General features: G+C 39.4%; 1 protein-coding gene across 2 annotated transcripts in view; it reads right to left on the reverse strand.

The window, feature by feature from the left end:
• Positions 1-25,963, reverse strand: part of erbb4b (erb-b2 receptor tyrosine kinase 4b) — a 317,502-nt gene that overhangs the window by 135,941 nt on the left and 155,598 nt on the right. For both annotated transcript variants that reach the window (XM_065962193.1, XM_065962192.1), the window contains exon 3: positions 2,203-2,389. In XM_065962193.1, the coding sequence (XP_065818265.1) occupies positions 2,203-2,389 (187 nt within the window). The remainder of the gene's footprint in view (positions 1-2,202; positions 2,390-25,963) is intronic.

The raw sequence follows: 25,963 nt of genomic DNA on the forward strand, positions 1-25,963 counted from the left end.
AATTCATTTCAAAGCACATTTTACTGACATTCTTCATCAACGAGGACATGCATGGCACTTTGCTGTGCTACCTAATAAATCATTCAAATCTCATTCCTCATGCTTCCCTACGTGTAAAAGATAATAAGAGAAATAATTTATGTCATGATGGCACTGCAGGGCAAGAAAATAGAAAAAAAACAGCAGGGTCTGCACCATGGGACTAAACTAGAATGACCGTGACTATCTGATAACGCTCATATTTACTGTTAGTCAGCAAAGAAACACATCAACTCTTATTTTTACTCGCTCAGAAGATTTGTAAAGTTGGAGGATTTAGCTTTAAAATGAGTAAATAACACCTCTGACCTTGTGTTGCACACATCATGAGCTAGGCCTGGCCCTTGTATGTCCCACTTAGCCCTCTATTGGAAAAGCTCTACATATTTTTTGCAAGTCAAGAGCTTCATTTCTTACTGACCTCGGGGTCAGGATGCCTGGAGGAAACCAAGCTGCATCAAGATCCATTGTTCATGAAGAGGCAGAGCCGCCCACACATTATTTTCCTGCTTAGTGCACTATTAATCAACAATCAAATACAATGTCCTCCACAACTTCTGAGGGAACATGCTTGGGTCCACTGCAGTGTGGGTTGTATTAAAGATGTGTTTGTGTGTGAGAGCTGGAACGATGGATGGAAAGAAGAAAAGTAATGGTGAGGCAGAAGAGTCTTTCACAACATGTGAAGTCAGTATTATATCCCAACAGGGTTAATAGTACCAGTTAGTGAAGAAAACACAGACTCTGAATTCACTCACTGTAGTACTCGAAAACGGTCTTCAGACCACTTTTAGAAGGTCTCAGTCGTCTTGTCTTGGAATCGAAGGCTCGGTCTTGTCTCAGTCTCAGACTGGGCAGAATTGGGATTGTAAATCAAGACCGGTCAAGACCACTCCTGATAAACTATTTTTCCTTACTCCGGAAGGGAAACACCCCTTTCTAAAAGAACAGATAACTTCAATTCATTCATAATTCGACTTGTATTCCCGGATATGGCTGCAATCTTCCCAGTGTTCCCTCGCTCCACTTTGGTCTTGGTCTTGACTTGGCCTCAATTACTAAATGACTTGGTCTCAGTCTCAGAGCACTCAGGTCTCGAGTATGACTTGGTCTCGGTTACTGTTGTCTTGACTACAACACTGGATTAACATCTTGTGTGATTGAAGTTGAATTTTTTTTCCAAATGAAAGTGATGATATCCCTGCCACTTATGGTTGCATCAACCTGAATCAATAAGTTAAGAAGGCCCTTAGAGGAAATTGATCTGCATTGAATTTCCTCAGTTTTCCTGTATTAATAAGTAATTTCTGATAATTTTCTCAAGATCTAGACTATGAAAGATCTAGACATAATGCAAGTTTTCCTGAGCTTCCAAGTTAGTTTCAGTTGTTTTCCCAAGATATATATACACATTTTTTTTTTATCTCGTGATATCAAAGCTAGTTTTGTGAGATTAGAGAAAAATAAGTTGAGTTCTTGAGACAAAATTAGGAATTACGCTTCATAATGAGAAAACAGATCAAGTAAAATTTGTGGATGCAAATCTGCTGAGAGCTTTGAAAATTAAACATGCTGCCTCACATTTTTTTCAAAAACAGATTTAGACAGTAAGTGCTTGCAAAGTAACTTACTGTCTAAATCTGAGATGGCAAAATCCAGTTCCTACCTGATGAATTCAGTTGCAGGCATTTTTTTTTAATCATTAGCTGCAGGGATGGTACATTTGAAACTAGGTAATGATGTGCTTTAAGTGTTTAATGCTTTAGAAGTCTTCGGTAAGAGTCTGTCAAAAGGGCAGATTACTTTACACACTCTGGGCTGTGTGCCTCACTCACATTCAACATCAGCTTAAATACATTTTGAAGCATTTCATAATTTTTCTTATATTTGTATCAGGTGAATTAACCTACAAATGAGTCCTATCTCCTGCTGAATTGAAGGCAGGTAACAAGCTGCAAACAGCAGGAGGCATTGAAACATGGAATGTTAAATATTTGATCTCATATGAAAACAAGCTTTTTCAAAAAATGGACTGAGGTTCACTGGCACCAACAGTATCAACTTACATGTCACATCTTCATGGTAAGAGCCAAATACACTTAGGATACTCACAAATACCCACAGCAAGCCACAGCACAAAAAAATAAAATAAAATAAACATACCTGTGAGATTTTTTAGACCCAACTGACGCAGGCCAAAGTTTCCATCACGTCTGTAGTTTAGGAAGATGGCGAGGGAGTATCTGTCCTCATACAACTTGGTTCCCCTGATGATCCTCAAGTTCTCCAAAGGCAGGTAGTCAAACTGGTTCAGAGCCACCAACACGTACCCGGTTACTTCTCGAATAGACTGTGAAGAGATGGAGGGGGTGTGAGAGTGTATTTTTAATGTGGATAGTATTGTTGCATAAACAAGGACACCAAGGAAACAAATTCATTGTTCTGTAAAAGAAAAAAAATTGTAAAGAACATATTTCTGAAGGTGAATCTGAAATGGTGCAATAAAGACGCATCATCGTCCATGATCATATATCTTGAATATGGAGAGAAAACAACTCACAATTATTTGACGCTGATAAAGTGCATGCTGCTTTATCTGGGTTTCTTTCACATTTGCAGCATGTTGATTACCTTGAACGTACAAGTCTTGCAATGTTAAACTCTTCTATGAACATGTGATGGCAGCAAGCAGTTTAAAATGAAACTTTTTCAAATTCCAGGTCTGCTATATGTACGCAGATGTGGCAGAAAGAATAAAAGCACTTATTACTAGCTCTTCTTGACAAATCTGTGTCTGTCTCTGCCCTGTAGAAATTGGATGCTCTGTCCTATGTGGAAAGATTAGACATTAAAACATGATTGCTTCCAATATCTGTAAACCTGTATGCTATCTTATTTCCATTCTTTTCTCTTCTCCAGACATTCAACATCCTAAAAAATGAGTCCATCATGTACTTTAAAGTTTGTTGTAAAATGTTGTCTGACCTCCTTTAAAATATTCAAGCATATGCATTTGAAATATTAATTAGACAGTATTAGGACCTTGTATGCTTCTTACTATGCCAGCTCCAACAACAACAAAAACATCTTGCAATATTTTATGATACATGATGACATTTTGAACCCTAGTTTTAATTTCATTGCAAACAATTAAACCATGCATATTTAAACCTTTGCCATAAATAAGCCTGCAGAACCAGCAGACCCATGTCATGCATTGCATAACTTATAAAATGTAACTTTTCCCTAAAACTTAAAATATACATTTTCCTGTGTTTGGCTGAAAATGGAACTGTTGAAATGTATCAGCAGGTCGTTTATTTTTACCGAGTACAATCTACTCAGTTTTCCTTGTAGAAGGGTACAACGGCACTGCACAATTTACTGCATTTAAAGAGGTTGTAGAAAAACAAATAATCAGTCTTTTAATAGAAACGTTTTTTGTTGTCATGCTGCCGACCTTCATGAATTATTTTTACCCTGTTGCATCTTGAGCTTAAAACGTGTACAGAAAATATATATTACATTGCAATCACATTAAGTAGAATAATAACTCAAGAGAAACTAAAGACGTAAAAAAAAAAAAAAATGGATTCAAAACGAAATAAATCTTTAGATCATTCACAACACCAGTCTTCAAGGTCACTTTCCACCCATTCAATCATGCATGCGATTGGCGTTATAACATCTAAGCTAGATGAACTTGCTGTAGGGTTTGTGACCTCAACGCAAAACTTGGCACCCGGTTCAGCACTCATGTTCGGGGTGCGACCCTGGGTGACTGAGCCACAAGGACAGCCATTGCTTCACACTTTAAATGTCATTTAGGAGGGAGTATAACCACTGTCGAGACTTTGGCATAGAGCCACCCAGTTGGAGTCAAAGTTGCATGAATCAAAGTGACAGGCTGTGTCCTCTTTCTCCCATTCGCCATCATGGTGGCTGTCATTAGCAGTCAGGCAGTCGGAGAAGACTTTCCACGTCGACCCACTGATCAACAAGTCTGTGTGTGAAGTGCTGTTGATGTGGCGAGCCGAAACAAGTCCTATGGAGGGCCCTGCTAGCGTAGTCATGGCGGCTGACAGCTGTCAGAGAGCATGGCCGTCAGCCACCAGTAAGTTAGCTGCAGTCACAGCTCCGTCATCATTACCCTGCTGATTACCATTAATAGAAACAGACAGGCCCAAGTCTGGTGAGTCTTTGTGTATTCATGTGATGGGAACTTACATTCGGGGTGTTTGTGCAAGTGTGTATCAGTTTAGAAACTACTTGGAAAAGAAGATCAAGTTCTTGCTTTTAGTTGATTAAAATAAGCTAACAGTCTGAGAATCCCTGAGGATAATGACATTCCTTGGAGTAACAATGATTCTTCCATATGGTCATGATAGATTTGTCTGTGAGTATGATTCCATAGAATTACAAATCTTTCTTTTTTTAATTTAACAATTTACTTTACCATGTTATTCCAATTGAGATAAAACATCTTGGACAATGGAGTCCTGCCCATAACAGTAGCATAAATCAATTTCTCATATAGAACAAGTACATGTACAGTCACTGATGAACCAACCCCAATTTCGCCTTTATCTAATTCTAGGTGACTCTGTAGCTCAGATCAAGATAAGGGAGAAAAAAACAGTAACAGCCCAGTATGATGAGTGTCTTTGATACGTGTCTGTGTTGTTCTTTCTTGTGGCATCAGTGTGAACACAGACTGAGCCAATCATGGCCGTACTAGACTTTATTCATTAGCCAAGAGCTGAAGTCTGTTTGATGACTCATCTTCACCCTGCTGGGGGTTTGAAGGTCTTTTCAACCCTGCTACACCACTGAATAGCTCCAAGTCTATGTAGTCTGGTGACATTGCCCTGGGCACTGTGCCATAACACATCCTCCCAATCTACACTCAGGTACTTTTTGTGCGGGTAGTGTAGTTTCAACTCTGGCTGACTTTACATGTATCTGAGTGTATACAGGAGCTGGTAATTATTCCAGGGCACACACTTCATGGGTGCTTTTTTCCACATTATTTTTTCCCACCCAGAGCCAGTTTATTACCCAACTCGCACTGTTGCCGGTTTGTTATTTCCAAGCCACCAAATCAATACCTTCAGAGTACAGCCTTGCAGAGGGAAATAAAACGAGGTAGAAAGAAGATGGCAGGTACACACACTTTTTCTCCCCACAGATTGTTTCTTCAATAATGAACTGCATGAAAAAAGGGAAACAACTTGTGGTGATTACAGGCCCTTGCTGAGCTAATGGCCAAACCTGCGCTCAGTGGTCACTTTCATTAAACACAAATCAACAAAACAAGCAAACCCCCCACCGCAACTCTACTGTTGAAGGCGAAGCACATTGTGAAACCGGTACTTAGAATACAGCGAGCTTTTACACATGCAGGTACCTGAGGAAGAACAGCTACAATATGAAAATCAATACACAAGAGGCCACAGTGTGTGATGGGATTAGCAATACTGAGTTAGGCACATGCAGCAGTCAGGGGCATGTCCAGAATTTTTTGGACTGGGGTCTTGGTCACTGACTTATGCAGCAGTGGCCAAATGCAGTCCAGATGACATTTATCTGTCACCACCAATCAAATAACGTTGAGCTATCACACAGATAGTACATGCTTATATACAGTTTTTTTTCTTTATTAAAAATGCACAACTTAATGGCAACATAAAAATCATTACTTGCTGTAAGAAGTTTTAAAGATGTCTATTTCCATAACAACATAAAGTATACTAACACAATAAATTCTGCTACATTACAATGCTACTACTGCATCAAAGTCCAATCATTTTTGTTTAACTTTAAATCCTGCCTCTGAAGATAGCTAATCAGATTTTGTAGGATGGCCCCTTGGGTGGCCAATCAGAAAACAAAGGCTCATTCCACCTCATGCCTCCCTTGGAAACTGCCATGACTACAATGTAAACAATTAGTTTGTTAGCATTATGCTTTAACTAACTTTATTCCTGAGTCATTTTCATGACCTCTATATAGCTACAGTGCAATTCTAACAGTAAATTAACTGCTAAAAATAACAACACAGCACAATGTCCTGGATTCCATGCTGTAAAAATAGCTTCTTTAACTTCCTCGATACAGGTGTATGGGGCACACTTCGATAAGGAACAAGCCTTTTAATGTTCAAACCAAAGTTCGTATAGGCTCTTTCTGTTCTTATCTCTATTCTAGCCTGAAGTTTCTTAGTCTACAAGGTCATTTCTTACGGTGGAATAGGCACCCCTTTTAAGATTTAAACAAGAAGGTGCAAACTGTTGATTATCTATAATCCCTCCAGTGAACAAGGATAGCTTTTGTTTGAACTGAGATTGTAAAGAGAGTGGGATGTTTGACTTCTTTCCTGCATATAGACTGAACTGTGTAGCAAGCCCCCAACTCCCCCAACAATGTACCCCCGGACGACTCCCAAGAGAGTAATGCGTCAGAGTCCCAGTAACAGCGAACAAAAAAGACAGAGAGAGCCAGATTCACTAGATTAACAAGGATTTCTCCCTCCCCCCGCTCCACCCTCCTTCCCTGAGCTGGAGCATTTGTGAACGGAAGTGGGGTAGCGGAACAAACCCCTCACTTGAGTCACCGAGACGTGCGCAGTTTTGAAATCAAGTCCTTCAATCCCCAACTTCTGAAAGAAGAGGAGAGGGGAGGGAGGGTTACTGACGGAGGGAAGGAAAAGGGATAAAGAAGGAAATGAAGACAGAGAGGGTGGGATACACACTGCAGGAGGAGGAGTTCAGTCGAGTTGATCAGGCTTGGTTTACTTTCATGCATAATTAAAACCACACCTGTTCCAAGTCAGGAGAGAGAAAGAGATGCAGCAAAATGTCAGAGAAGGGGTGAAATGTTCGGCTGGGTTTTGCAGGCCCAAATGTGCAATGACACCATTAGCATGTTTGAAGAGACTGAACACACTTTAGCATGATTGCCTCTCATTTCCATACATATTGAGGCGTAGCGTTGGGGCTCCGCGGGGCTGCGGTCATTGAAGTCTGATACACAGGAGTGCACTGGGAGGGCTTAAGGTTTGCCTTGCATCACTAAGCCCTCATCCTTGATTTCCATATCGCTTCCCTAAAGCCTCTGCCTGAGCTCACATCCACATCTGTAAACAGACACACAATCCGGATGGGGTGTCTACAAGTATAAGTGAGAAAATCCGTCAAGAGTTTTCCCAGAAGCTCATCCTCAATGTAACTGACAACCTACAGGAAATATTGCCTGTAGTTTCCAAAGTGACGGCTTCATTACAATTTTGGCATCAATTTCTGACATTAATCATCTAAATGAGAGTTAACCCTCCTTTGTGAATTACTCATGTGTATCATTCACATGGTGTTTGTAGATAATTTCATGATACCATCATATTTGCGCTGCTTCAGTGCAGTATTTATCAGGAGGAGAAGCATCCCTGACGGGGTTCAAGAGTCTTTTCTTCATATCCAAATTCACAGATGACATTTTACTTCACTTTAAATCGAAGACGAGCCCTCCTCCAGTCCTGCAACCTGCCAGCTCCCTGGTAACACCTCAATCCCCTTGGAGTGGCTTAAACCAAATATGAGCCATTTCATACACCTACAGATGATGCTGCTTTTGATGTGTGTGTTAGAGGGAGATTGAGTGTGTGTGTGTGTGTGTGTGTGTGTGTGTGTGTGTGTGTGTGTGTGTGTGTGTGTGTGTGTGTGTGTGTGTGTGTGTGTGTGTGTGTGTGTGTTTGAACATGAGTTTGTGTGTGCACAAGAGTGTGTGTTTGTGCAACACTCAAGTGTCTTTTATTGCTTGGACAAGATGATGATGATGACTCATCTTTGAAGATGAAGAGAAACTATCCCTTCTGGTGTGTACATCACACCTCTGCTGTTCCCATGAACCAAATCTGTGTGTGTTTTTCGCTGCTGTACACATGGAATCTCATGTGAGATTAGACATTTGTTTCTGAAAAAAAAAAAAAAAAACAACATGAAAGATTTGAGACCTCTCTGTTGCCATTCCATGTCCTTCCCTGGAGTCTGTATGGGGTCAATGCCAGTTGCTTTCTAGGAACACTTTGTTGCTGAAGGATTTCACAGAGGATTTTAACGAGGAGAAACAATTAAAATTCCCTTTATAGTAAGAACAAAATCATCAAATATCAAATCATAGGTATAAAGTGACAGGGATTGAAGAGAATTAAGTAGAATAGACATTTTATGACATAAGTTATTTGAATCAGAGTAACATTGAGGCTTTTGTTTGATATTGACAGTAGCGGAATGAATGAGTGACTTTCAAAAAATTCCCTGCCCAGAGTTTACATGTCATGTATGCCCAGGCAACGTGTGGTGTTAAGTTGATGCTTGAGTATCATCCATAGCGACAGTATGACAGTGTACTTGTCAAATATGATGACAAGTAAGCCCCGTAAGGTGCATTCATCATCGACAGACAACACCCCTGCTGGTCAAGTATAGAAGGAGAGATACATGGAAACAGGCAGTGGTGGAAAAAAGATACAGAAACACCCTATAAGTGAATATTAAGTCGAAGTGGGGATACCCTTCTCAATTCAGATAGAGAATGACACTATGCTGTTACAGGCTTTAAAGTTTCAGATGCCACATTTACTGAAGTCAATTTACAAAAGATTAAATAAATCATTTCACTCCAGTAAGACATGAGAAGTAAAGGAATTTCTAACAGACGTATATAAGAAGGAAGTGATGTTTACAACTTATTTGCTCTGTCTCCTGACTTCAGGATGCTTACCACTTAGACACTCGACTCAGAAAACACTAGTAGATGGTATTCTTTCATACTCTGTGTGTTTATTTTAACAGTCTCTAGGTTACTATCAAATCTGAGTTGTCTTAGAATTTGCTCTACCCAACCCAGAGGCCCCCGGCAACCTGTGTGACATCTGAAGCACTTAGCGACAGAAAGGAACTAGAAGCAAAAGCAGATGATGCAGATAAAGCTCCTTCTTAAACTGCAACTGTTTCATATATCTAGTTGCCTTTATGTCATAGCTATTCCCAGCATGGCCTTGCACCCCAGTTGGGACCGATGTGTATTACACTTCACCCATTGCAACCCCCCTGCATTATTGTCAGACATCCTATCTTGTCATGTCTCTCTACTGGCCTTGGTGCCCCATTTTGCACAAAAGTTTCCCAAAGTTATCTAGATTGATGTCATCAAAAACGTCAATGTCACAACATTGATTAGCACATTGCGTTCAGATGAGTTCCTAATCTAACAGTTGTCCTTCTAGCTAGATGTATTTACCATCCACCACCTTACAGTTCCAGAGGCCTCCCTCGGGGGAGTTGGTTCACAAAAGATGAGTAAAATCATGTGACTCTAATAACACATGAGAATATAAGCAATCATTAACTGTAATGTCTATGGCGTGAGTTAGATTTTCCACAATGAGAGGACGATCCGCTCTACCTCCGGTCGTCGGTCTAACTGGAAGGTGGGGGGTTCGATCCCCAGCTCCTGCAGCTACATGTCCAATGCGTCATTGGACAAGACACTTAACCCCAATTTGCTCCCACTGCTTCGTCTGCAGCATATGGATGTGAACTGGATTAGTTACTTCTGATGGTCACTTTACATAGCAACTTCTGCCATAAGTGTGTGAATGGGTTGGTGTGACATGTGGTGTAAAAGCGCTTTGAGTAGTCAGAAGACTAGAAAAGTCAATTCACCATTCACCATTCACAGACACACACACACACACACTGATGTTAGAGATTGCTATTGAAAAGTGTCCATCCGTTTTTACTTATCCCATCCATGCACTTTTACACACCACTGGCTATACCACAAGGACCAATTAGTGGTTCAGTGTCTTACCCAAATACATTTCAACATGTAAACTACAGGACCTGGGGATCATACAACCAACCATCTGTTTGAGAGACTGATGAGTTTACCACTGAGCCACAGCTACCTCTAGTCCTTACTGAATTCTTTAGTGTAGTGTTAAATGTTTCCAGGATACCTCCAATTCTTGCTAAATTTCACAAACATCAGGCTCTTCTGGAATTCAGCATAAAATGCAATTTTTCCAACTCTGTCACCTGCTGCTCAATAACATTTGGGTAATGTGACTATTCATAAAGACCCACATCAGAACAAATTAATACAAATCCAATGGATACTATGATGTCTGATATCTGATTATTGACTTTGAAAGGAAGGTCACATTATACAGTTACAGTAGTACTTGGCATTACTATGCATTTCTTTTTATACCAAAACTCAATTCTTACTGTGGTAAAATTGGGTGTGAAAATCCCAGTGGGACCTTATGAGTAATGTTGAGATGTGGCAATGTTTTGGGTGAGCAGTGTTCTCTCCAGTCACAGAGTTCAAAATGATAAATGAGAGAGGTAAGATAGTCCGTGAAGCATCTTATTCTAATGCACCTTATAAATCTAAGGAAAGTAGTGTGATGATTAAAATATGGAGGATGGTTGGAGTGCAAGCGGTGGGTGGATGGTTAGTAGTCAAAGGTTGAATAAGGCTGATTTTTCGCCAACAATTTCTGCCTGATGCCTCTCAGCTTATTTAACTCCTCTCCCTTCGTCACAGCCCAGACAATGAGGCATGGCACAACTCCTATTGATTTACTAACACAGTAATTAAGGAAACACATGTATCTTGTCTCTTTCTCTCTCCTTGTTCTGTCTATTGTTTCTGTTCAAACCACTGAATGCATCGTTCTACCACTCAGTCTTGCACCGGTAGTTTGCTTACAGTGTAAAAACCAAACAAGTGAGTAGTTCATTACTGTGGTAGAAAGTCTTCAATCATACACATATATCCAGTATTGGATCCGCGTAAAGGAGTGTTCCTTTAAATGCAAGGGAGTACTACAATAAAGAATAAACACAGAAACCTAGCATAAATTCCATCTGAGACAAAGAATCAACAGCTCATTTTATCTGTCAACACCTGAATTGAAGCCAGAATAGATGTACTGTAAATCCTGTGAACACTTTTTAGCATGAAAAGGTTATCATGCCTTTAATACTTTTCTGAGCTAAACCTCCATTAGTCTAAGACCAACAGAGAAGGGTGTAAGCAGCAAAGGGTAGCCAACATCGTCCAACACTTTTGTCATATTTCTAGCAATGTTTCTGGGCCACAGTGCAGAGGAGACTTTTTAGATTACACCAACTTTGACAGCCCAGTTTGGTCATTTCCCCTTGGTCTTACCATCAGTCTGCTGTGCTATGAAGCTGATGGGAGACATGGAGCAGACACCAAACCTTGAAATATCCATGTGAGGCTGAAAGTCAAAATGTAATAAACAGGTTCTTTATCCACTTCAACTTTTAAACTCAAACCACTGAGCTATTGGAGCCCTATTTCAACAAATCACAGTGCATGGTCTAAAGTATGTGGCCCAAAGGTGTTTGGAAGCTGCCCAGCAAACATTTTCTGGTAAAACGGCAATCACTGTGGGTGCAATGTAAAGACATTGAACCCAGGCTTACTTAACTTCTCTTTTTCTATTGTGTCTTTGAACTTAGAGATCACATACAAACCGTTCTATTATATTTGTCTTAAAATTGCAATTGTAACAGCAATCCTGCTGCAGTGAAACAATACAGTATCTGCATCCTCAACATTGAGGGACACTGTGAGCATGTATGCACAAATCACAGCAACATAACATGCCAATTCCATTGGGGCATTATCATCATAGAGAAACAAATCATTTCAGTTTAAAGTGATCCCTTGAAACAACTTTTTTAATACATTTGTGTGACAAGTGGAATGGTTCAACAGTCAGGTTCTGCTGTCATTAGTCATCTGTCCAAATGTGCTTTTAGTGATTTGTTTTGTTCGGTTTTTGAAAAGTGTTTTAAGAAATATTAAGTGAAATGGTTTCAGTTTAGCTGTCCGGGGGGGGGGGGGGGGAACTAATATTTCAACAAAACTGTCTTTTAAGTGCAGTTCTTGGAATATATCAAGTGTTTCTTTTTCAAATGTATTCAGTTAACCCCTGAATGCTTCTTGACTTTCAAGGGTTTGTAGGCAGATAAATTTATACCACACACACAAAGACACATTTTTTCTCTCTCTCTCTATCTCAAACTGTGTCTTTTCACTTCCCTGACAGTTCCTGGATTGGGTTTAAGAACACTCTGTCATTAAGACTGACTTTCACCTTTTGGCATGAAAATGAAAAGTGTGGCGTTCACCTTTTGCTATAGCCACCATTAATACAGACTGGAGGGAGAGGACCGTATTCTTCACATTTTACCAGCTTTATATCGGTGTAAATTTCTTTGATCCATATCTATTGAGGAGCAGTGGACATCAGCAGAACGCCAACAGTGCTGTAGCCAACACCAATAACTAGAATACATAGACCTAAAAACTATTGAAATGTAACATACACATTTACCTTTTTCCTGGGGAAGGTAGGACTCTTTAAAGACTTACATTGCAAAAAATGAAAAGTTAATCCAATTTGCATTACAACTAACAAACAGCTTTATCAAGCTTCATGTGAAAGTTACATGTGAAACCAACATGGATGCTATACACAGAATGCTATTTTTCCTTTTAGTTTAAATTTTTCCCTTTTTTGTTGTTGTAAATTGACAACCTTTTTTATTCCTAACGCTCAATGTTGATCATTCAAGACCACCAAAAAATATTCATTTGTGAAAGTTACATGTGAAAGGTACCTGTACAAGATAATGTATGTAGTGTAAGTGTGTTTGTCTTAGTTATTTTCTTCAATGGTTATTTCCAGCTACTTTCTACCTTCAATTAGCTTCTCTAGCTGAACAATACTAAAAACCAATGTTGCAAAACTGACATTTTAATTTTCACTGTAACGCTAACAAGCAGACAACATTCATTTAATCCTCTATTTGTCTTCTGCATCCTACCTTGAGAAAAAAAAAAGATAAAGACAGATAGGAAAGGAGAACAGTAGAGTGACACTCCTTCCCATGAGGAGAACTTGCAACTCCATCAGAGCACTGGTAATGAGTGGACTCCTGTGGGGAATTCTCCAAATGGACTAATTTGTAATTGATTCAGTGTATTAATTACCGGCCTGGTTACGCCTGTGTCATGGTTAATATTGTGCCGATCTGACGAGGCTGGGGGGCAGGCAGACTCTTCTGCATGGGGACTGTTCGGGTGAGGCAGCCATTATTCAATTATGCCTGCGCATATCGGCGACGAGGCAAGTCTTAATCCGAGAGTAATCACTTCCCTGCGCTCCCCTACTATGAGCTTATGTGTGTGTGTGTGTGCACGTGTGTGTGTGTGTGTGTGTGTGTGTGTGTGTGGGTGGGTGTTGGGGATGGGAAGTAGTCTTAGATCCATCTCGCCCATGGTTGGCTTCTTAATCAGGCCTGGGAACCAAATCCCTGAGGTATTGTAAAGTTATCTTGCAGTAGAAAGAATTAGCACTGGGTTTGGTAGTATGTGTCTTGGTTCCAGTGTTCTTGTATGACTCTTCATCCTTTTTAATTCTACTTGTCTTATAGATAGGGGAGACAGATTGATTTTGTGCAATGTTTAAACATTTCAAACCAAATTTGTCATTTCAAAAACAGCTGTTTTGCTTGTAAACATACTGTAGGGTTCAAAGCACATTGTAATAAAGATATAAAATATTTTAAAACATCAAAGTATTATGGCCCTAGGTGGCTTCATAGTGGCACAAAATGAGGTTGCAAGAGATTCAATAATATCTTCATACAAGAGCATACCATACTGAGCTTTAAGTTTATTCATGAATCATAAATTATACACCCAACTATTGCTCTTCCATCCCCCTCCTTTATTTGTTTGCTTAAAGATGACATTTGAAGTTTGCTGAATCAGGAAAAAAAGTACAATTGGCCATTCTGCTTACTGCTGGTTCTTTCAACTAACCGTATAATATGCAGTATACATTATATACAGTATAGTAATAAAGTTATTTAGGCCAGTCTCTGAGTGATAATAAACAACTATTTTACAGTCTGTATTAGAACTAATGCAATAGTTTTCATATAGGGTTGTCAGAATGCATTTCTTTGTGTGTTTCAGCATTTCTGAAGTCATTCCTTTTTTAGATGTGTATTTAGAAATAGACAAAAATATGAAAAATGTTCTTGATTAACATTAACACATTTTTAAAAATCGGTGTAATGTAACCTTCATTAGTAAGAACTCAGATGGCTGTTGCTGCTGGGTAGGTAATGCTGCCACATCCTATATGCTCTGTCTTTGAGTGCTGTTCTTAGATTACAGCATATTAGATGAGAGGTGATGACACTTTGCCTCATGGGTAAAACTCTCTCGCTGAGGCACAAACACCTTAATTGCCGAAGCACTCAAGTATGATTGGTTCAAAGTTGATTCCCTCTTTAATTATATAAGAAGAATATTTTCAACCAACCAGTGTGTTTGCATGTGTTTGAAGTTGAGTGTTTGTGAGCGACAGGGACGTTTCTTTGCCATGATCAATGCGCTTTTTTATCCTCAAGTACAACATCATGATGTACGTTGATAAAAAAAGACTACAGAGTAAGCAGCATAGGGTTTACTGAGGACTGTAAAAAAGAAATGGCAGATTTCAGAGAACTGAGTGTTGTCCATATGACTCATCAAAACGCACCATGTGTTACATTTTTATCCTTACAAAACAAGAGGAGAGCGAACACTGTATGATCATTTCTCCTTTTACTAACTTTAAGCCTGACAACACTCTCTTCTCAGCCCCTGAGCAAGGGAAGGGGAGATAAAATGGGACTCTCTCACTCTCTCCCTAACAGTTGATTATACTTCTGCTTTGATCTACGGCCGCCATCCCCTAACCATTCTCTAAGAGTTTGGACCAACACAACAAAAAACAACACCCATGGCCCTGGGAGAAACCAGACTCCATTGTGCCCTTCACTGCATATTTCAGAGCGGCAATCTAAAAAGCGCCCAAAGGAGCTTTAAATCATCGACAGTCTTCTCTCGATGGGGCACATTCACTTATTTTTCTGGACAGGGCACTTGAACAGAAACATAAAAAACCAGTCGATCATAAACTGAGGTTCAGGCATCTTTGGAAACATTATGGGAATGTTCAGCAGGGGCCTGGAAAGGATCCCTGAATGTGACAGATGTACTTTTGTGTTATGTTATTTTTTGCACCTTAACACCTCTGTGTATGACTGCACATTTTAAGGATACCTTGATGGGTCAAATCTCACTTTTTAGAGGTTTACAACATGGAACATAGCACAACAATGCTCCTTGAAGTAAACAAAACTTTACTGTTGATCAAATAATTTGGAAAATCTTACAAGAGGGAAGAAAAAAAAAGTTTGATTAGCCGAAATAATGACGACTCATTGATTAACTGACTCAATTATTCAAGCAAAGTTGTTAAACTCACAGTTTAAACTTGCAATCATATTCATCCACATCATGAAATTGTGTAGTATGTCTGTGGGTCTGTAAAAGTGTTTGTTTTCTGTCTTTGCACACATGCAGGACTGTCTTGCAAAAGAGATCCTGATCAGTGACACTATCTGTCTTCAAATTTCAAATATTTAACTTTTTGGCTGGATTTAAGGGACATACCAATCCAGCCATCGGGGGTGCTATACTACCCTTAACATTATAAAAATGAGTAGACCAGTCAGACAAGTGAGTGCTGCGGGGTTATCACACAGCAGGTCTGTTACTTTAGTCCTGCACTAGTACCCCTGTGAGGCTGTTAAGTGTTGCTGTGGGGGAGCCTTGGCCACGCTTAATGGCCCTAACAGCATTATTAGCTAATAAAGGTTGATGGGCCTCACGACTCGATAAATTTGGTAGGACAGGAAAGGAAGAAGCAGTGGCCGTGTAAAGGTGAGGTTACGGTCTGGGAATTTATGCAGTGCACTGGGGCAGAACCTGCAATGGGATCACGAAAGGACTTTCAAGTATTCAAAGTTGTTTCATGTTTATGTGTTGAAGTTTCAGAAGTCATAGGAGTGGGATTCAAATGTTGAAAAAAAAGGAACACAGTAGTTATAGTGGGAAGGACAGTTAAGTCACTTTATTGAATTCAGTGTTGGAGCTTGTGGTTCTCAGTATACATATACATTTGATTCTGGATTTGAAAGACATCTCTGTATGTGTCAAACATGGTGAATTCATTTTTTTCATGAATTTCCTCAGATTGACACTTCTTTCATGTATCCAGCATGGTATAATGACAACGAAGGCTCGGCCTATTCCCTTCTCTTTTTTGAGTAAGCGGGTTTTTGTGCATGGACACAATGTGCACATAATAACAAAACAGTTGGAGCTACAGTCTTGCCATTTAAAAAAAACTTTGATTCCATAGCAAACTGCACTCACTACTGAGAAAATCAAAGTCCAAACAACAGAAAAAGAAGCAGATCAAATAAATGTGGCTAAAGTTAGAGGAGGTGAATATGGATAATAATTTGACAGAACATAATGTGCTCCTTATAACTTGGGTTAAGTGATGGCCCATATTACTAGTAAAGAGTGGAAGAGAAAATAGGTGATGTGGCCTCTTATTCTGACTACAGAGGCAATCTGAAATGGAAGATAAAGGTCTTGCTCTCCACGAGGGAACCAAGGAATCAGTTTTCTGACCCACTTGGCTTACCCTCTCTCTCTCTCTCTCACTCTCTCTCCACACAAACACACACATGCATGCATGCACACACCCCCACACGCTCCGTATACAGCCCTTGGAGTTTTATTTGGCAGCCAGAGTTGCACACAATTTTAGGAATCAAACAAACCCAGATAACAATCATGTTTAATGAGGAAGTTGAAACAATCCTTACTACAGATAGGTCAGAAAACTCTCAACTGCTGCTTCTCTAAAAGTGTCATAGTGCGTTGTTGCAAATGGACTCTTTGGGACATTGGTGGACTTAATTAAGATTATTTTGGCAAAAGGTTTTCTTAGCTGTCACACTAAATATCCTTGATGAAATGTTACTCTTAAAATTTCCCGGGGTCGCTGTATACTGTACCTTAAACGGCCAGCAGGTGAAAAACACAGCAAACAGCTGATAAAAAAAGCGCAGGTGAAAAAACAACTACTGACTTACAACAGGCAGAGACCTGGCTGCATCAGCTCCAGAATCCTCTAGGGCATGACCGCTTATAGTCCTGAACCTCCCACACTATCAGATTCTTCTTCACTCAATCAATTGATCATATAATGCCTGCTTCACATTCATAAATCGTTTCCTTTTACCTGTGGTATCCATGTTGAACATTAGTTAATTACTTGTGAATCAGCAGTGCAGTAGTAGACAGAAGGTGTTGTCATAGTAACGTCTACTGTTTATCGACTGGTGTGAATTACCACACTTTGTTTAGCTTTAAGAGACTGGTGCTAAGTGCGACGCAATTGAATAACAGTCTCGGATAAATTTGAAACAATGGCGGTTCTCGTGTTAAACCTTTATTTTTTTCCAAGTTTGAACACAGGGGAAATTAATGCCATTAATTATGGCTTTGCTCCATTTAAATGTCCCAATATGGCCAGCCTGCATATAACCTGCTGGATCCTGAAATTGACACACCTGAATATAATGATGTCCTCGTCAATTTTATCAATTACACCTTTGCTCTTCCCAGGGAATGTTGAAATGTCTGCTGGGGGAAAAAAGCCGACTATTTAGTTTCATTCTTAAAGTGAAACTGTAAAACCCAGAGTAAAGCTCAAACTCAGCATCTGTAGAACTTTCTCAAATTATTCTAGAACTCTGAGAAATAAAATAAATATAGAAATACTTACCTTAGCCAAATCAAAGGTGGAAAAAATACCTCTGTGCTTTTTGTTAAATATTTCCCTGCTTTTTGCTGATGCTGCTATAACGTACCACACAGCTGTGTATACAGTACGTGTGTCTTTCACTTAATATGGGTTTGGGGAGCTTTTTCTTGGATATATAAGATATTTGGGGCTAAATGTGGAGTAGTTACCCAACGAAATAATGAGGAATTTTAAATGGTTTCAATGGTCATCTCCCTTATAAGTGGTATCTTAATGAAGAAGATCACTACAACCGTAAGTCAAACTTCTCACAGTGAAAACAATGTGTGCTTTTCCAATAGGCTTCTGATTTCAACACCTGAGCTTTAGTGTTGGCCAACAACAATTTTGTTTTCTGGGGCTTAAAGATGTTAGTCCCTCAAATGACATATTCTCCAAAATCACATTTTTGGGGGGGCTGTATGTGAGGCTAATTCAGATCCTGGTATCGTAATCCAAACAACTCTATCAAGGAAGGTTGAACTTCAACTGCAGACAGTTGGATTTAGTGTTATAAAGGCCATAGCTCTTCAGCCTGACTTGTTCGATAAGATACTGTGGTTGAAAGATGGTTTGTCTAAGGAGTCTTATCACTATTGTTACCCTAAACTTTGGATACAGCTCATATGGGACCAAGTCAGTGCAGTGACTTTGTCACTCCTTAACCACTACTAAGTGTATGTTAACATGTGAAGTTATACTCAGTTCCTGCTCCTGGTAGCAGGCTTGTTTGCCGACAATGCAAATGAGGCTTAAATTAGCACAGCAACAAACATGTTGTATTTACTTATTGCACCTTAGTTTAATAAAAATGTTGAAACTTTTTTTTTTAATCAAACTATGGTCTGGGGTTTGATTGAGGTTGGCCAAAAGAGAAAAAAAGCCCTCTTAAGCTCTTTGCAATCCAACTTTGAAAGACCTTCTAGTCTAGTAACACTGGTTTAAATGCAGTGTTGGGAGGGTTACTTTTAAAATGTATTCCCCTACAGATTACTGATTACATGTCCTAAAATGTAATCTGTAATGTATTCCCTTGGATTACTCAAGTAAAGTAATGTATTCTAAATACTTTTGGATTCCTTTTAGCTTACTTCAAAATCGTCTAGCTGAGCGTGTTTATCTGGAACACTGAATTTAGTTAGTACATGCTTTAGAGAACGATCTAATTGCTGTCTTCAGAGAAAAAAATATGCAAGTACACAAAACACAAATGTGGTCAATTTTGTCCTGCAACCTAGTGGTGCCAATACATTTATGGACTAAATGGTCGGCTGCTGGCATGTACAACAGAAGAGTTCCACCACTAGTGGATTGTTTTTAATTCTGCCAAATGTGCTTTCCGTCATCATTCAGCATTCATTTTGCCACTTGTTAAACTCTAAGGGTCAGATTTATTAAGCTCCCAAGTAAAGAGTACTAAATTGCGTGTTCACACCAAAAGTTTGCACGTTTGGTTGGTGGGCGTTTTGCGGGTGATCTACTAAGAAAATGTGCGTGAATGACACCAGGTGCAAACCTTGTGTAGGTTTAAGTTAGGCATTTACGTGTTTTACTGGTTTACATCACGGAGAGTTTGGACAGAAAGCAGGACGACTGCAAGCGCAAAATAGGTATTAGTGGGAGAGGCAAATAAACGCACAATACTTTTGAGTTATAGGAGATAAATCTGAATATTACAAAGAACATTTTGGTTATAAGAAACCCTCGGCATTAAACAGGGCCTCTCTTTTCTTCCCTTAATCTTAAGAATGAAGTGTCATACATTGCACAGGACGTGCGAGCTGTGTCCTCTGTGGCACGGGCGCTATACACTCGGGCCGTTGTTGCGCACCAGACAGCTGGCCAGCGCTGTGTCTGATCGGACATAAATGCCCTGGAAAGAAGTATCGAAGACGGGGGTACAAACAGTGGTGAGGTCCCCCAATCCAAGCGTCCTACAGAGTAGCAGCAGCGGGCTTTAGAGGGAGGTGACGAGTGCATTATGGAGAGGAGCGCACCGGAGGGGACGAGCTGGGGGAGAGACGCGCAGCCCGAGAAAAAGAAAATCCCCAGTTTAAAATGTAATGTTGGTGAAAATAGGGAAATAGGAAGACATAAATGTCAATGTTGAAATTCTATACAATGCAGAGGCTGTGAATGTTCAGTTCTGTTTGGCTTTATGGCAACAATAGCCTGTAGTTTAATCATGGTGTTACTCTTCCTTAACGATTCCAATATTTAATCAAATTAAAAAATGAATGCATGCCATTTATTTTCATTTGAAACATGTAAACACTGTGATGTTGCGGCCTTCTTGACCAGGTTTGTAGGTAAAATGTTTTCTGAATTTCCATGCCAAAAATGCATTTTTGTCCTCCTCCTGGTCGTTTTTCTCATCCTCTGCCATTGTCATTCGGTTGTGTGGAAAGTGCTCTCGCGCATTGACTTGCAGCGTACCTGCGCACATAATGCCACCTGCAACCTGCGTGTAGTGCCATAAAGTAATCCCTACAAGTAATCCTTTTTTGAGAAAGTAACTGTATTCAGAATACACCAATTTAAACTGTAACTATAACGGAATACAGTTACTCTTATTTTGTATTTTAAATACGTAACGCCGTTACATGTAATCCGTTACTTCCAAACCCTGCTTATATGTTATGGTTTAGCATGCTGTAAGTATGTGAGGAGTTTATATTAAATCTGAACTACATGAACTAACAAAAAAGACTCCCCAGCTTGAACTATTACCATTTCCCCTTTCAACTTTCCTTTCTGATTCTGTGGCTTTGTGTCTCTCATTGCATTAATAAGACTCTTTTGCTCTGTCCTTTTTTTAGGAACTTGCTCGTATAGATGTCAAAGAAAGAGCAGTGAAAGTCAGAGCAATTTTCACCTCCCAGATAGTTGTGCACAGAAGTAGACAAAAGCCTATGTAATTACAGTAGTAGTCACTGCTACATTAGTGATAAAGACATGATGGCTCATATGGGTGGAGCTGGCACAGTTAGCTCCCCACAATGCATTTATTTAATGGTAAAAGCAGCAATTATACTAAAAGAGACTGTCTTTCTAATCCTCTATCGCTTGCTCTTTTTTCCTTCATGTTGCTCTTTTTATATACACACTTTCTCTCTCTACCCTTTCTCATATTCTTTGGCGTCCCTTTATCTGCACTGTCAATGTCAAGCAACGGGATATTATCTGCATAGAAGAGTATTATCAACTCAATGAGCAATTAAGTTATTCTGTCATCTATTTGGAGGAAAAAAATCAGGACATTCTCAATAGAACAAAAAAAGAAAAAAAACTTCTCCCCCACAGCTCTGTCACATTTGCGACTTGTGTTCTAATTGGGTACTTTTTTACTTCCTTTGTAATTCTTCCTAAGAAGACACAGCAGTACTTTGGAAGACAGATAGTGTGAACAATGAAATCTCCTGTTGCTGGGCTTGAGTATAAGCAGCCTTGTGTATGTTTGAATCACAAAAAAAGGACATATTTTTGTCCCTTCAGCCAAAACAAGTCATACACCCGTAGTGTTTCAGGGGGTTATGAAGGATTGTGTTGAAAATAGGAGGCACACATGTACTCAAAAGAAAACAGAGAAGAAAATTGTTGGAACTGTTGGAGAAGGGAATCAGAAATTAAACTGCACAAACGGTTGCCAAGCATTGTCTACTTTACCGTGCTAAACTTCATCGTGGCTGCATGTACATGCAACATGTCTGCTTGTAGAGGTCACCGCTGTTAAATGATAGCAGTTGCCTTTTTCTGAGGGATTAATGCATCATTCTTAATGGGTGATACATTTGACTGTTGCAAGAAAGCATGATGAGATTTTTTGTAATAATAATAATGACAAATGTACAGGACAAAATAAAATAAAAAAGCTTTGTCCACAGAGGCCGCCAAAATCAACATATACCTGTTCCTCACAGGAGTTTTAAAATGTTTCCCTCACCTATTGCTACTGTATGCGTATGTGAAAGGGGCTAAGAAAAATAACAAACACCAGAATACAACTTAGCAGAACAATTTATTAATACATTTTCAACTTTTTCAAGGTTTGGGTGCTTTTTTGTAAAAAGTTATAATATTTTATTCTGAAACAGGAAGCGTAAAGGAAGTGAATAGATGTTTGTGGAGGAAGCAGGAGGTTGAATTCTGCCTTGCTTTTTTTTTTTTTTTATGTCAAATCAGTATTATAATGCAGCCAACACATTCCAGGCCAGAGATAACTGAGAGTTGGACAAATTCAATTGGAAAGACAATATTCTAAATGGCATTGAATGCGAGGGTAAATTAAAGGATTAAGAACAGTGAAAGGTTACCAGCAAAATGGGGGGAAATAAAAGACAAGCCGTTGTGCACTTGTGCCTGAAAGCAGTGTTGAAGTAAAGCGAGATAGGTATCTATTACCGTAGCAACAGAGATGGCGTTGAAAGATGAAAACGTAAGACAGTGATAGGTGACAGGGAGGTTAAATAAAGGGTCTCATGAACAGCAATGAGCCAGCACTCTGCAGAGAGGGGAGCTGACTCACCAACTCCGTTCCTCTCATCATGTGGTGTCCTTTGGCATTTAGTAGTCTTGAATAGAAAATGGGTTAAGTGTCATGCACTGATCTTAAACGCTATCTTGGACTGAAATTCAAGCAATCAAATTTGGGATTACTTGACATTTAATGATGATTACAGAACCAACAGATTTTCTTTTTTTAATGTTTCATTCATCTTGTGAATGGGGTCAGGTCAAAAGATACAAACTGAAACTATCCTACTAAAACAATCCAAGGGCGCACTGTAGGAATTGTTTAAAATTAAAAATGCCTCACAACAAACCCAGGTCTACATCAGGGCCCCTGATATCACTGGCTTGTATCCAAAAGTCCTTGTTTGTACAGATCATCGTGTGTGGTGTCGAGACGTTCAGTGTGATGAGTGTGAGCAGGACAAGGAGGCCAACCGAGACAGAAAGTGATACTTTGCTCGTCTTTGACACTTCATTTTCATCCCTTTCCCAGTTAATTTGTCTCGCATGGGTCAGTGCCTCTGACCTCAAAACCCCTCGGAGGCCACCCACCACCCCACCCAATCTCCTCTTGCTATTTATTCCCCAAACCAACTGGAGGAATTGGCTGAGGGCTAATCAACATTTAGCTCCTCCGAGTGTGTTATTACACAGCAATTGATGGATGGTACAATTATACCCTGTGTCACTTAGCTAAATGGCTATGTAATCCTAATGAGTTTTTATTCAAACACTGACTAGTTAGCGCACGCAGAGCTGGGGGTTGAGATAGAAGGGAGGAGAGGATGGAATTGCAGGAGGAAGCTTAAATTGCATTGTGTGTTGCTCTTTTCAGCGATGTAATACGGACAGTAAACACAGACTGGGTGGTTTGAGATGCAGGGCACTTTGAATGCAAATTACAATCTGTATGCTGTTAGTTTTAAGAGAAGTATGCATAATGTGGTTTAGATAAGATGGAGGTATTTTAACAGGGACACATAGTTTTATATTAACTCTCACACTCGATACAACAAAAAGAGTATAAAGGCTTCCTCATACTTCACAGTTTGCTGATTCTTCACTTATCATTGAACACAAATGGGCACAAAACTGTAATACCATTCCTTCTAGGATTGACTTCCTACTTAAGAAATGTAAGCATGCATGGTAAAACCTCGTCAACCCTTTGTCTGAAATGATCCTGTAATGTTTAATTTTGAAATTGGATTGAAATAAAACTGAATTGAAAAAAGATACACTTCTAGTTTTTCTCTTTACTTTAAGTGCAATCAGAGAGCGCAAACTAGTGTTAAGGCTATTTTTCAAGTCATTGGATACTGGATAGAACTGGATAGGGAATACTGGATGTCGTTGAACTACACGATTTATGTAAAATAAGCTTGTGCCAAGCTGAGGGGTCAATATCCTAGCAGTGCATTTTTTACAACAGTGATGTTTTTAAGTGGCTGTTTTTTTCTGTATGTTAAGTTGCACACACCACTCACTTTGACTTTGGCTTCCATCTTATCTATCCATCTTATTATAGACTTGCAGTACTTTTCTTCTCCATGGTGACAATACAACTAGAACATAATGACTTTTACATGTGCCGCAGTACCGGATGGTAGACTTTTCTAGGTTGGATTTTCATAGAGGTGGAAAAAAGCTTTTTAAAACAAGTAATTTATTCTCATGAAAAAAAAAAAAAACTCCTGCATGGAATAACACTCTCTGTATTTCTTTCAGGCAAGCTAAACAGAGTAAGAAGTTCAGCCACATATGGTGACAGCAAGAGAGACTAAAGAATGATGTGATAATATTGTGACCTCTGTGCAACATACAAATTTTTTACCATAGAAATAAAAAGATACGAGGAAATCTACATAAACAGGTGTATATAAATATATACCAGAATACTGGCTTTTGAAACCTGGAAGCCAAACCTACTCTGTTTCCTCATTATCATGCACAGACTAACGAGCACAGGTTGAACGAGTTGATAAGATGTGCTGGTGGCTGTTTTTCATAGGTACTGTTATCAAAAGGCTGTTGTTAATGAGGACGATAAAGTCTGGTTCTACTTGGGGCATCTAAGCCTTAATACCAGCTGCTCTTGAAAAGGACTCCTTCATCTAATTCTCAGCGGGTAGAAATTGATTTCAATCCTCCTGAGAGGTCGGTCCATATCGCTCACTTTTCTTCTTTTTTTTTTTTTGGCAGGCTGCAGAGGGAGGCAGATATGAAGTTTGAAAGGCATCAGAGGAGCAGGGTGGGCTATTGTCAGGGAGCAGTTCTGCCTCTACCCTCTACTGCCTCTCTATTCAGTCTGCCATTGCTCTGTTACGATAAGTTTTATCACCTATGATGTGTGCGTGTGTGTGTTTGTGTGTGTGTTTGCAGTGAGGAAGTATCATGCATCTACATCCACTACGCTGTCTTCTCTGAGACGGTGTGATTTTTTTTTTTTTCTCTAAGATGTCCAAGTGCAGTTACATCTCCTGAGCAGGACTTAGTTTCCCAGCCTTTAAATGGGCGTTCCTGCACCGTACATAACAACCAGTAGGACATTTGCACAAATACATGTAAACAGGAAAAACTGTTGGGTAGAAATAGTTATCTAAAGGCACAGATAATATGTACAGAAAGTTCAAGCAGAGTGGTTCACTTTTTGCAATAAATGTCAAATGCACTCCATAAAATGAAATACATCATTTTATTGACAATACTCTTAGCTCATACACCCTTTTACTCATGATTCTGCAATTCAAATGCAATTTAAACTTGCAGCAATTTCAGTCAATATATTTTATACAGCAATGTATTTTCCACTTCACTCAATTTCGGTGTTGTTTTTCTTTCCAGAACTGATTCTGAATATTGCCCACCAAGTATCCCTTTGGCTTGTGTATGATTTAAAACATCCATATCACTAATGTAAAAACACTGGTTGATAACAGTTTTCTTTTAAACTAACTACTAGCACCTCAGTCTTATTATCAATCAATTCACTTTAATTTTGTTCCTTTATTTGGCAAGGTACCAAATCATGGTATGTGATTGGTCCATTGACTAACACACTCACACATATCCACATTTTAGGCTGCACTTGGGAACGACACAAATTTACATTGTATATTTTTTTTATTTAAAATGAACAATATGCCAATTCTGCCAATTCCGCCCCCAGGGGTCTCTCAATTGAAAAAATAACAAAAGACAATGTCAAGGCTGGCAGTGAAACATGACAGTGATTCTCTTGGCTCCTCCACCCCTATCCCCGATAAAAACAAACTCTGAGTTGACCGTAGTCAAGACGAACGGGCGAAACAGAACTGAGGAAGAGAATGTGTTCACCAACAAGCTAATGTATCCGAGAATCATTTACATAAAATGTTTCTAACTGCAGCACATACAACAACAGAACAGCAGCAGTGCCCACTTCCTTATGTAGCGGCCTTTGGCATAACATCTGGTGTTTCCTTGGCAACAATAAAAAAAAAAACATAGCAGCCGCCACGACAAGACACATCCAGTTGTAACTAAAACAATATGGATTTATCTGGCTTTGCTAACTGCTGAAAATATTTGACCTCATGTAAGTGTTCA

Source organism: Labrus bergylta, chromosome 13, assembly GCF_963930695.1.
Source record: "Labrus bergylta chromosome 13, fLabBer1.1, whole genome shotgun sequence".
Taxonomy (NCBI): Eukaryota; Metazoa; Chordata; class Actinopteri; order Labriformes; family Labridae; genus Labrus; species Labrus bergylta.